General features: G+C 68.5%; 2 protein-coding genes across 2 annotated transcripts; one reads left to right on the forward strand and one right to left on the reverse strand.

Moving 5' to 3' along the window:
* Window positions 1-292: 292 nt before the first annotated feature.
* Window positions 293-3,650, forward strand: EMIHUDRAFT_457417 (hypothetical protein; the record flags this gene model as incomplete). Its single annotated transcript, XM_005778515.1, has 9 exons — window positions 293-891; window positions 1,130-1,174; window positions 1,250-1,411; window positions 1,484-1,840; window positions 2,236-2,510; window positions 2,604-2,668; window positions 3,065-3,173; window positions 3,328-3,382; window positions 3,498-3,650. Exons 1-9 carry the CDS (start codon window positions 325-327, stop codon window positions 3,648-3,650), a joined length of 1,788 nt encoding a protein of 595 aa, XP_005778572.1. The 5' UTR covers window positions 293-324.
* Window positions 3,651-4,966: 1,316 nt separating this feature from the next.
* EMIHUDRAFT_457418 (hypothetical protein) lies at window positions 4,967-8,137 on the reverse strand. The gene is made up of 6 exons (XM_005778516.1): window positions 7,327-8,137; window positions 6,889-6,956; window positions 5,861-5,969; window positions 5,679-5,731; window positions 5,501-5,604; window positions 4,967-5,427 (listed from the first exon to the last, which is right to left on the reverse strand). The coding sequence occupies exons 1-6, from the start codon at window positions 8,076-8,078 to the stop codon at window positions 5,266-5,268; spliced, it is 1,248 nt and encodes a 415-aa protein (XP_005778573.1). The 5' UTR covers window positions 8,079-8,137; the 3' UTR covers window positions 4,967-5,265.
* Window positions 8,138-11,353: the final 3,216 nt, after the last annotated feature.

An 11,353-nucleotide genomic window follows, 5' to 3' on the forward strand; every position in this document is an offset into this window, starting at 1 on the left:
AGGCCGCCCTGGCCCGGCGCCGAGCCTCGGGGTCACCCCCGGCGCCCTCCTCCTCCCTGGACCGCGCCTTCGCCGTGTCCGCGACCCACCGGGCGTGCTTGGCGCGCCTGTCCGCCTGCGGCTGTTTGCGCGCGTAGCACACGGTCCGAAAGTAGTGCGCCGCTGAGCCCGGTCGAGCCTGCTGCTGCAGAAGCCGCATGAAGCCTTCGCGACCATCCTTCCAACGCGGGTCGCCCGCGTCGCCTCGGTAGGACCGGTCGCATTTGAAGAGATGCTGGAGGGAGCGCAGCCATCCAAGGTGCAGATTTCGAGGTTAGCCATCAGATGAGGGCCAGGTCCGAGAGGCGTGGAGAGGCGCTGGCCGACGAAGACGCGAGCGGTGGTGGCAGCTCCAGCGCTGCCGTCCGTATTGCCGCCTCCCACGCCCAGGACCGCCACCTCCCGTCTCCCGGCATCCGCGCATTCGCGCGTGAGGAGGTGGGCGAGGAGGCCTTCACGTGTGCGGTTCTCTCGGCCGCAATCTATGCGGATGCGCCTCTCGCACCGGCGCGCAGACCTGGCGAGGAGAGCCCTTCGGCCTCGACGCTGCTGGATCGGCTCCGGCAGCACGAGTGCGGCCTCGACGACGCAATCGTGCTCGATCTCTCCCCCGACGGGCGCCTCGCCTTTGTGGCCCGGCTGTCCGGCGACCGCCCAGCGACTTGGACGGTAGCGCGCGGGACGGAGAGCGGCGAGGACGTGGCGGTGGACCTAACGTACCTGCTGCTGGGGCGGCCGCAGGCCAACCCCCACTTCAAGGCGCTGCTGCGCTTCCACGACGAGAACTGCCGGCGCACAGAGCGCCTCTCGGAATTGGCTGGGTTTCGGCGCTACGCAACGGGCCACTCCAAGGCGCCTCCGACACACCCCCGAGACCCTTTCGAGGCACCTCCGATGCACCTCCGATGCACCTTCCGAGACACCTCCCAGACACCTCCGAGACACCTCCGAGACACCTCCGAGACACCTCCGAGACACCTCCGAGACACCTCCTAGACACCTCCTAGACACCTCCTAGACACCTCCGAGATGCCTGCCTCTCAGCCGCCCCCGGCTGGCACGCCGAAGCTTCTCAGAACTCTTCCCACAGGGCGGCGCGGAGGCGGTGGAGCTCGGGCTCGCGCGCCGCGTGGAGGTGCACGCCTTCAAAGCGTCGGCGCGCACAACTTTGGTTGGCCGATTCATTGATTGATTGACTGGCTGCCTGGAGGTGCACGCCTTCAACGACGGCGGCGTGCACAACTTTGGGGGCTTCCTGCGCAAGGCGCTCGAGCCGGTCGTCGGAAGCGGCTCGCTCTCGCGCCACCGCGTCCTTGGCTGCCCTTCGCACCGTGCCTGTCAGGGCTCGCCTCTTGCCTTCAGGCTCGCTCTCGTGCCACCGCGTCTTTGGCGACGCCATCTCCAACTTGAGGCTCAGCTCGACCCTCCCGGCGCATTGCCTGAGGCCCCACCCTCCAACACCCACAGCTCCCGTCTGCCCCGCACCAGGCTGCCCGTCGGGCGGACGCGGTACTACCTGCAGCGCGCCGACGGCCCGGGCGCGCACGCTGTGCGCAACTTTCTGCCGGCCGGCGAGGACCCGCCATCGTCCGCCGGTGCGGAGGAGCGGCCACCGGCGCACTACCTCTTCTTCTTCGACCGAGCGGGTCGCGGCAAGCTTCGCGTCTCGTCCCACGGCACCGTGGCCATCGGCACACTGCTCGGCACGGGGTCTCTACGCAGCGCCGCGTGGGCCTTTGCCCGCTCGATCCTCCTCAGCAGCGCCGGGAGGCGCACCGCCGCCGCCGCAGCCGGGCTCGCGGTGCGCCCCATCGATCAGGTTTGAAGCGATTCACAATAGGCTCACCGCCGCCGCAGGAGCCGCGCTCGGCGGCGTCCTGGCCACAAGCGGGTGGTTCACCATTGACTGAGCACGACCACCGAATAGGCGCCGCGCTCGGCGGCGTTCTCGCCGCCGGCCTGGAGCCGTCCCTCTGCGCAAGGGGCGGGCGGCTCCGGCTCGCGGCTAGCTGCGCTGAGGCGGGCCTCGCAGAGTGGGTCGGCCGCGCCCCGCTCGCCGCGCCGCTCCGCTCGGCGGCGCTGGTGCTGCTGGCGGCGGGCGGGGACGCCTTCGCCCGCCTCCCCGCCCCGGCGGCCGCCACTGCCCCCAGCGAGGATGGGGACGAGCCTGGCGGGCGCGCGCCTAGCCACCAGCAGGCACGCGCACCACCCGCGCTGCCACGGCTGGCAGAGTGCGCCGCCGCGTCGGTCGCCACGCACGTGGGCGCGTGGGTCGGCGCCGCCGCAGGAGCGTCGCTGGCCTCGTCGGTGCTCGCGTCCCTCTGGCTCTCGAACGTGTTTGCCGTCGCCGGCGCGCACGTCGGCGCGCGCGCTGCGACGCGGAGGCGCTCTCGCGCGCGGCGCATCGCGGCGGGCTACGCCGGCCTGGTTGCGGGCGCGCTGGTGTCGCAGAAACTGTTGGGCCGGTTTGGGTGATGCAAATACGGGTGGTGTGGACCTGATGAATTTTGATTTTTTGTCCGTGTTGCTCCCAGCGCCCTCGCCCGCGCTCCCTGTACCCTGAGGCCATGGCTGGTGCTACTAGTATGCAATGGGGGGCTACCTGGCTACCGCGAGAGCGACCCAGCTCGTCGACATCGTCCGATGATGGTGCCTGCTGCCTCAAAGTCAGGCTAGTGCCATTTCACTGTGGCACAGCTCGCGTTACAACCTCGCGGGGTCGCAGCTGCCTCTGCGCGTCCTGGGGAGGTACATTTGTTGCGCACCGGAGACGACTCGACGCCGCTGAGATCGGAGATCAAGCTCTGACAGGTCGCACGTCGCTCCTTTGACGCCGACGTGACTCACCCGTGCAGGTCACATCAGGACACGGTGTACAAGCTTCGAAGAATCAATACCTTGTACAAGCTTCGAAGAATCAATACCAAACACAACTCTAACACTCACACATCATTTGGGGCCTGGGCAGGCGGCGCGCAACCCCACCGGGTCCAACATTCAGGTCGCCTACTCGCTGCCTCCCGAGGGGGGCGCAGCGGGTTCGGCAACCTGGTGTACGCCACGGTCCCTCTGGGCTCCGTGGCGACCAAGGTCGCCCGGGACTGGCTCGCCAACGAGCTCTACGAGGCGTCCCGGTGCGGCAGAATTGACGCGGCCTGAAGAGACCGAAAGGTCGCCGACCTGATCTCGGCTGCCGGCGCCTCGGCGCCGGCCGACGCTGTGTTCGGCGGCAGGTTCGCGACGGGCGAGGCGCCCCGCCCGACGACCTCCGCCTCCGAGGCGGACAAGGGCGACGCACGGCGTCGGCGGCGATGGCGGGACCGGCAACTTCGACCTGTTCGAGGTTGGGAGAGAGCCGGACCGCACCCCCTCTGAGGCCCTCCCCAGTCTCACCACACCTTACCTCTGCCCCCCCCCCCCTCCCCCCTCCCCCCATCCCTCTGCCTCCCATTGCATAGGGCAGGATAGCACTAGCATATGCGCCTAGTGCGCACTGGGCCCACACAGATGTGACCCGCCCACTCGAATGCGGCGCCCGGATGCTAGTGCTTGAGAAGACACCACAAACGCGGCACGGCCCGTTTTGGCTGTCTGCGGAGATTCTGTTTTAGCACACACAGTGAGTCATTCGGAGTCATTCGATGGCCAGAGTGCGATTGTGTGTGTGCGGGAGCTGGTTTGTCGGGAGGGAGGGGCAGGCTGCTCACCCACGTGCACCGGGCCAGTGCTTGCACTTTGAATGCCGTGGGGCTCCTGCCCGTGTCCGGGCGTGGAGATGCGAGGGTCGCCCCCCCTTGCCCCACCACTGTGTGTGTGCGGAGAAATTTACCTTACCTTACCTTAGCCCCGGCAAACGAGATAGACCGTACGAGTGGCCTGAGCATTGCCATTGGCCTGAAAGGTGAGCTGTAGGTAGAGGAGTACACGGTATTCTCCTTCAGCACGCCGCGCTGGGCGAGGGGCGTCGACCCTTTTCCGCAGCACACGATGCTGTTCATGTACGTCGACGGGAGCGCGAGCGAGAGCGAGCTGGCCGAGACCTTCCCCGCATCGTACGGCCGCTGGGGCGTCGAGTCGGGGGAGTATCGCGACAGCATCGACCTGCACGAGGAGCACGCGATGGCGGCCGCGCAGGGCGACGTGGGGGCGGGCGAGATGATTGGCTATCGGATCAGCCCCGCGAGCGAACCGATGCAGTGGCTGGCGGACGGCCTCGCGAAGCTGCTGCGCGTCGGCTTTGTAAAGACGCTGGCCGAGGCGCCCGCGGCGTGGAGGCAACGCAAGTGGGAGCCGTAAAACAGTACACCCGCTCTCTCTCGACATGACGCCAGTTCAAGTGGGATTCGTCGGCGGCCGAAACGGACATTCACTCGGCGACCAGGCTGGCCTCAGGCCACGCCGCATCGCCCTCGTACTCTGGACGGAGGAGGGCTCTATCAATCGCTTGCGTCAGGCTCGACTTGACGCGTGCGCTCAAGCTGGTGGACCTGTACGAGACGTGCGCGGTGACTCGATGCTGAAGGACGATGCTCCAGGACGGGTGGCGCTGCAGCTCGGTCGCAGAGAGCATCGGCAACAGCGTCTGCGTGCGCGCCTTTGAGGAGCACCGAAGTGCGGAGGGAGGCGGCGAAGGACGCCGGCCGCGCGCGTGGAGGACCGAGGAGGCGGCGCGCCGCGGCGCTGCCGGCGGAGCTCGAGGCGGGTGGGGCCATACCCGTGCTCGTTGAAGGAACGCAGCGGCGTACAACGCTGCAGACGGCTGACACACACTCAACCTTTCCGGGCACGCGTGAGTCTGACTTTGAGACCACGGCCCGGGGCGCGGGGGGCGGGCGGCGGCGGCATGCCGGTAATTCTGAGAATCTCTAAGACTAGGTCGGTAAGCGCAAAGTGGTGTCCTTTTCAGAGAGATTCGTGATAAAAAGAGTTCGCTACTACTACCACTTGAGTAAACTCGGTCGCTCGGAGGGGTGTACTGCTGGACCTGCAAGACGGAGCAAGAGAGCCACACATGCGCTGCAAAATCTCACACATGAACCGGAAGACCCCCTTCTTGTACAACCTCGCGCAATAATAACACCGCCACTAGCTAAGCTCGCCTACCCAATGATAGAGAAAATAGAGCGTCCCTCGTCAGCGTGCAGAGCTCCGGTCGACACAAGAGACATGGCGAATCCGCCACGCCGGGCTCGTTCGGCTGCACGCTCGCCCGCCCGCGCGAATCGCTCACGAGGCCAGCAAGCTCGGCCGCCCCACGTCGAAGATGTCGTGGTGCTCGATGGAGAAACCGCTGTGGCCGCGCACGAGCTCGACCAGCCCGAGGCCGGGCGAGATTGCGATCTCGGGGATCTGCTCGATCGGCGTGCCCGTGAAGTAGCCGAGCAGGACCTGCTCACACCGAACGCCGTGAAGGGGGCGCCCGCCACGCCCCCGCCGCGCGTTCAGCGGCCGAGCAGCGCGCCCGCGCGACCGCCACGTCGCAGACCACCGCGACGTCGGTCCGCATGCGCTCGAGCGCGAGCACCACCTCGCGGCAGTTGGTCACGAGGTCCATGTACGATTCGCCTATCTCCCGCGCAGTCGGGTGAGCTCGCCGCGATCTCGCCCAACCTCGCCGCGAGGGTCGAGGTGCGACGCGCCCCCCACGCCGGGGTAGCGATAGTGCAGCGGGTCCTTCGCCCGCGCCGCGTACCTGCGGACGTGTCGGGTGGGCGTGTCAGGTGTGGGCGTGTCAGGTTGTTTGGACGTGTCGGGGGTGGATGGCAAGTCGGTGTCGGTGTCGGTGTCGGAGGCGGTGGCGGTGGCGGCGGGACTGTCGCACTCTTCGGGGAAAGAGTGGCGCAGCTTGCCGCCCGGAAGGGACTCGAGCGAGCCGAAGCACAGCTCGTTGAGAGCCTTCAGAGGGAGCGGGATGCTCGCGCTCCAGTCGCCTGTTCACAGCAGCAGGGTGTGAAGAGACGCTGTTCACACCTCCTCGGGATGCTCGCGCTCCAGTCGCCGCGCTCGCCGCGCTCACCGCCGCCGCCGCCGCCGCCGCTCCCGCCGCCGTCGCTCTCGCCGCCTCCGCCGCCGCCACCCCCGCCGCCGCCCTCCCCGCCCTCGCCGCCGCCGCCGCCTTCTGCTGCGCGACGAGGCCACTCCTCGTTGACGTCGCCACCGCCGCCGCCGCCGCAGCGGCCGTAGTGCGGGCTGGCGTGGCCTAGGATTCGGGTACGGGGTTGCAGGGGCAGGGGAAGGGTTGGGGCTGGGTTGGCGGCGCGTGGCCTCCCCCTCCTCCGCCGCCGCCGCCGCAGCGCAGCAGCTCCGCCACCTCGAGGTACCTCCGCAGCGTGCCCGTCAGCACCTGAGCCGTGCCCTAGGGTTAGGGTTAGGGTTAGGGTTAGGGTTAGGGGTTAGCCCGTCAGCACCTGAGCCGTGCCCGACGCGACGCACGGGCGCGAGCGGACCAAGTCGCACGCCGCAGCCGAGAAGAGGCGGCCGCGCGCCTGCCGGGAAGGCTCCGGGTAAACTCCGGGAAGGCTCCGCACGCCCGAAGGAGGGTGCAGTCCGAAGCAGGGGGTGTGGGGCAGGAGATGTCAGAGGAGGGAGTGACTACTTACTCGCGGCCACGCGCCGAGAGGGCGGTGTCGCCGCCGCGGATGCCGGCGGCGTCATTCTCGCTCTCGCCTAAAGGGGATACGCCTCCCCACGCCTCAGCACGTCTCCCCACATCTCCCCACATCTCCCCACATCTCCCCACATCTCACCCGCGAGGATGATCGAGATCTTGCGCGGGAAGACGTGGACGGCGTGCAGCAGCGAGACCTACAGGAAGGTTCAGAGAAGGTTCCGAGAGGTTCGCGGGAAGACGGTGGACGGCGTGCAGCAGCGAGACCAGGTGCGACATGAGGAAGGTGTTGCACCCCGAAGCGACCAGCCTGCGCACAACACCGCAGCCGGCGGCTGTGAGCCGGTGCGACACCGAGCGACAGGATCGCCGTCCTCCGCCCGGCGACGGCGGAATCTTGGCTGATTCGCGGCTCCATCGCGGCTCCATCGCGGCTCCATCGCGGCTCCATCGCGGCTCCATCGCGGCTCCATCGCGGCTGCATCTCGGCTACATCGCGGCTCCATCGCGGCTCCATCGCGGCTCCATCGCGGCTCCATCGCGGCTGCATCTCGGCGACATCTCGGCTACATCGCGGCCTCCATCGCGGCTCCATCTCGGCGACATCTCGGCTACATCGCGGCCTCCGCCCCGCGTCGACTGTCTGCACGAAGCGCAGCCGCCCTCCGTTGGTGTCAAACTCGCCCTCGTAGCCCTTCGCCTCGTCCTCGCCGATGGTCTCGTACACCTTCTCATACTCGCGCACGCGCGCGAGGAAGTCGACCAGCGCCCGCTCCGGGTCTTGCTGCGCGTAGTCGCCGTTGCTCAGCTTGAGACGGTACGAGTGGCGCAGAATCTCCTCGTCGTTGCAGATGGACTCGACAAAGACGAGGCGGAGCGGCATCGCGCTGAGCCGCTCCGCCCGCGCGCACCGCTCGATGACGGCGCGCCGCCGCGCGACGGTCGTGTTTGTCGCGTCGAAGATGCCGCACGCGCAGCCCGACCAGGTCTCGTCACACGCGTGTGGCGCCTCGAGCCAAGCTAGCAGGTCATCCAGCGTCTCCATCGCGAGCTGGTCGCGCTGCTGCTTCGCGTCCGAGTTGGAAGGGTCGAAGAAGGACGAGGCGGCGCCGGCGAGACCCTGGTCGCGCCGCCGGCTCCCCGCGTTGAAGAGCTTGACCGGGCAGCCCAGGAAGGTGAAGTAGTGCTCGATCGCCCTCGACGTGTACGACTTGCCCCTCGCGGGAAGTCCGACCATGGCAATAACCACCCGCTCTCCGATCACTGACATGGGGTTGACGGCGTACCGCGACCGCGACGACGGGATCCTCACCAATTGCGTGGGAGAGCTCGGCACGGAGCCGCCACCGCCACCGCCCGAGCCGCCACCGCCACCGCCCGAGCCGGACGAGACGAGCGGCGGCGCGCTGAGCAGGCGCTCCACCTCTCGCATGCGTGACCGCTGAGGGTACTAGATGAAGCCGCGGATGTTGATGTCGGCCTAGTGCTCGGTGGTGGCCCCGGTGGTGCAAGCTTTGTCAGACGAGAAAAAAGAAGTGCGAATTAGCTGGCCAGCCGAGGGGCGCCAGAACGGCATGTGTTCTGCTGCTGGCTGCGGGCGCGGAAATGGCTTTTTTTAACTCGCAACCAAGTATACTATACAAGGACACCCTGGGGGGGACACTCGGCGCATATGCGACACGTCAGGGTGGAGTTGGCGGTGGCCGAGCGTCGTCTCCCGATCGACTCGCAGCGCGGAGTCGAGGGGTGAAGCACGTCGCGCTGTGACACTCGAGAGCCCGCCCCCTCTCGCGCGCATCCCACCGTCCAACCCCTGCGCCTCCTTTTCGTGTGTGCGAGTCCGGGGGGGGTCTGAGAGGTCCGGCCTCTTCGCGTACGGCGATTCTAAGCCCTCAATACAAGCATGAGCTATGGCAGCGTGCACCTCGATCCTGTACCGACCGTGTTTGTTATGACCCCCCCCAATGAACACACCAGTGAGGGAGGGCGAGACGATCGAGGGGTCCCGTACCATGCGGAATCGACCCTATCCAGTGCTCAAGTGCTCAAGCTCCTCTCCCCCTCTGGGAGCTAGCCCGACAAACGGCAAAAATGTGGGAGACTCCGACGGCGAACTGCGTGCATCGGCGCGTCGCCCGTCCCCCTGCAATGCCTCAGTGATTGCGCCCACCAGTCGGGAGAGGCGAACTTGTAGCCGCCACGCCTCGGCTCGCCGTTGGAGCGAGCGAGGGCGGAGGCGGCTGGCTCTGCAGCCGAGGCTGCTCATGCCCAGAGGGGCCAGCCACCGCCAACGGCGGGGCGGCCTCGCGGTGAGCGAGGGCCTTGGTGTCGGTCTGAGACAAAGGCCGAGCCTCCCCAGCCGGGAGAGGCGAACTTGTAGCCGCCACGCCTCGGCTCGCCGTTGGAGCGAGCGAGGGCGGAGGCGGCTGGCTCTGCAGCCGAGGCTGCTCATGCCCAGAGGGGCCAGCCACCGCCAACGGCGGGGCGGCCTCGCGGTGAGCGAGGGCCTTGGTGTCGGTCTGAGACAAAGGCCGAGCCTCCCCAGCCGGGAGAGGCGAACTTGTAGCCGCCACGCCTCGGCTCGCCGTTGGAGCGAGCGAGGGCGGAGGCGGCTGGCTCTGCAGCCGAGGCTGCTCATGCCCAGAGGGGCCAGCCACCGCCAACGGCGGGGCGGCCTCGCGGTGAGCGAGGGCCTTGGTGTCGGTCTGAGACAAAGGCCGAGCCTCCCCAGCCGGGAGAGGCGAACTTGTAGCCGCCACGCCTCGGCTCGCCGTCGGAGCGAGCGAGGGCGGAGGCGGCTGGCTCTGCAGCCGAGGCTGCTCATGCCCAGAGGGGCCAGCCACCGCCAACGGCGGGGCGGCCTCGCGGTGAGCGAGGGCCTTGGTGTCGGTCTGAGACAAAGGCCGAGCCTCCCCAGCCGGGAGAGGCGAACTTGTAGCCGCCACGCCTCGGCTCGCCGTCGGAGCGAGCGAGGGCGGAGGCGGCTGGCTCTGCAGCCGAGGCTGCTCATGCCCAGAGGGGCCAGCCACCGCCAACGGCGGGGCGGCCTCGCGGTGAGCGAGAGCCTCAGTGGTAGACGCTTTGCATAAGTGGTGGGAAGCGCTGCTGCTATCCAACGCAGCGCTGCCCAATGAGGCGGAACCTCGTCCCAGAAGTGTGTCGCGGGGGAGGTTATGGACCCTCTGCCAAGGCGCCGGGCGGTGTTCGCCGGCGCCTCCGTTGAGCAGTGAGCCTGAGGGTGGGCGCGGGTCGGCCGGATAGCCGGCGGCCCCCACGAGATGAGCCGCCGTGCCGGGGTCCGCGCCCCTCCTGGAGGGTGAAGGCGTGCCCGCGATAGTGTGCGTTGCCTGCGTGCCCCAGGGTGCATTGGGCTCCACCCCGTTATGCCTGCCGAGGGGCGGTGGCCCATCGGCCGGCGGGGTGGAGCTCCGATCTTGTTGCTTGTCCATCGATGCTGCGTCGGCCTTGCGGCCGGGCTATGCGCTCGAAGGGGAGGGTGGACGTAGACGCGGTGGCGTCCAAGCCCGGTGTTGCCAAGGAAGTGCTGCCGCTCACGCGACGGATCTTACGCTTACGTTTGCTCAAGAGGGGGAAGCTGGGTGAATACGACTCTCTGTCGCACTCACGGACTGAAGTCAGGAGCCTGCCGGCGGCCCGAGACTGAACGACAGGGCCTCCCTATGAGGCCCTCACACGACTCTGTGTGGCGATCAGAGAGTTCGTTACACACAGTGGGACCGCCCGTCCTCCTCAATTCGATTATCGGGACCCCCGGGGGTCGTTACATGCGCCTCGTCACTCCGTTGCGAGCTCCATTCGCGGCTCCAATCGCCCCGAGTCACCGCGGGGGACTTGTCCAACACTTTCCCCCGCGACACTGCCGGCGGGGTTGGTTGGGGAGAACCGGCACGGGGAGGGCCGGCCTCCCCGGAGGGGTCGCCCCCTGGAGGGGCCCCAAAGGGCCCCCCGGGGGGGCGGGGGCCCCCGCCCCGAGGCTAGGGCGGAAAGTTCCGCCTGGAAAATAGACATCATCGCCCTCTTGGGTGGCACCCTGCACGGCCGAAGCTGTGCCTGCTGGCTACGCTAACTCTCAAACCCGCAGCCGCCCAGGGGCCTTGGGGGCAGCCTGCCGGACGCGCGCGCCGATGCTGCCCGCGCGCCAGGAGGAGGAGCTCGACGCTCTTCTGGCGCAGGCTCTCAGCGAGGGCGCGCTGACGGAGTCGGCCGTCGACGAGATCACCGACAGCATCGCCCGCGGCTCCCGCGGCGTCGGTGGTCTCATTCAGGAGCTTCGGCCGCGGCTACGTACTCCTCCACCAAAGGCACCCAACCGCAAGGCGCGGCGCGCCCACCTCCAGCAGCACGGCGAGGTCGGCGGCGGCGGCGGCGAGGTCGGCGGGCTGATGGCGGAGATGGAGGCGCTCCTGGCGCTGGCGCAGGACACGTCCGGTGGACACGACTCGGCGGCGGTGGGAGAGGGCGATGAGGCTGGCGCGTTTGACATGAGCGACGTGCTGCGCGACGTGCCATCGGCCGACGGCGAAGGCGACGGCCTTGTGGAGGGCGGCGTGGAGGGCATCGGAGCGGGCGGCGTGGAGGGCTGCGGCGAGGAGGGCGGCGGCGGCGACGAGTGCTTTGGCGGCGAGGGCGAGGGCGAGGGCGAGTGCGTCGGCCTTCGGATCGGCCTCGTCCTCGACCTGCACTACC

The sequence above is a fragment of the Emiliania huxleyi genome, assembly GCF_000372725.1.
Source record: "Emiliania huxleyi CCMP1516 unplaced genomic scaffold EMIHUscaffold_244, whole genome shotgun sequence".
Lineage (NCBI taxonomy): Eukaryota > Haptophyta > Isochrysidales > Noelaerhabdaceae > Emiliania > Emiliania huxleyi.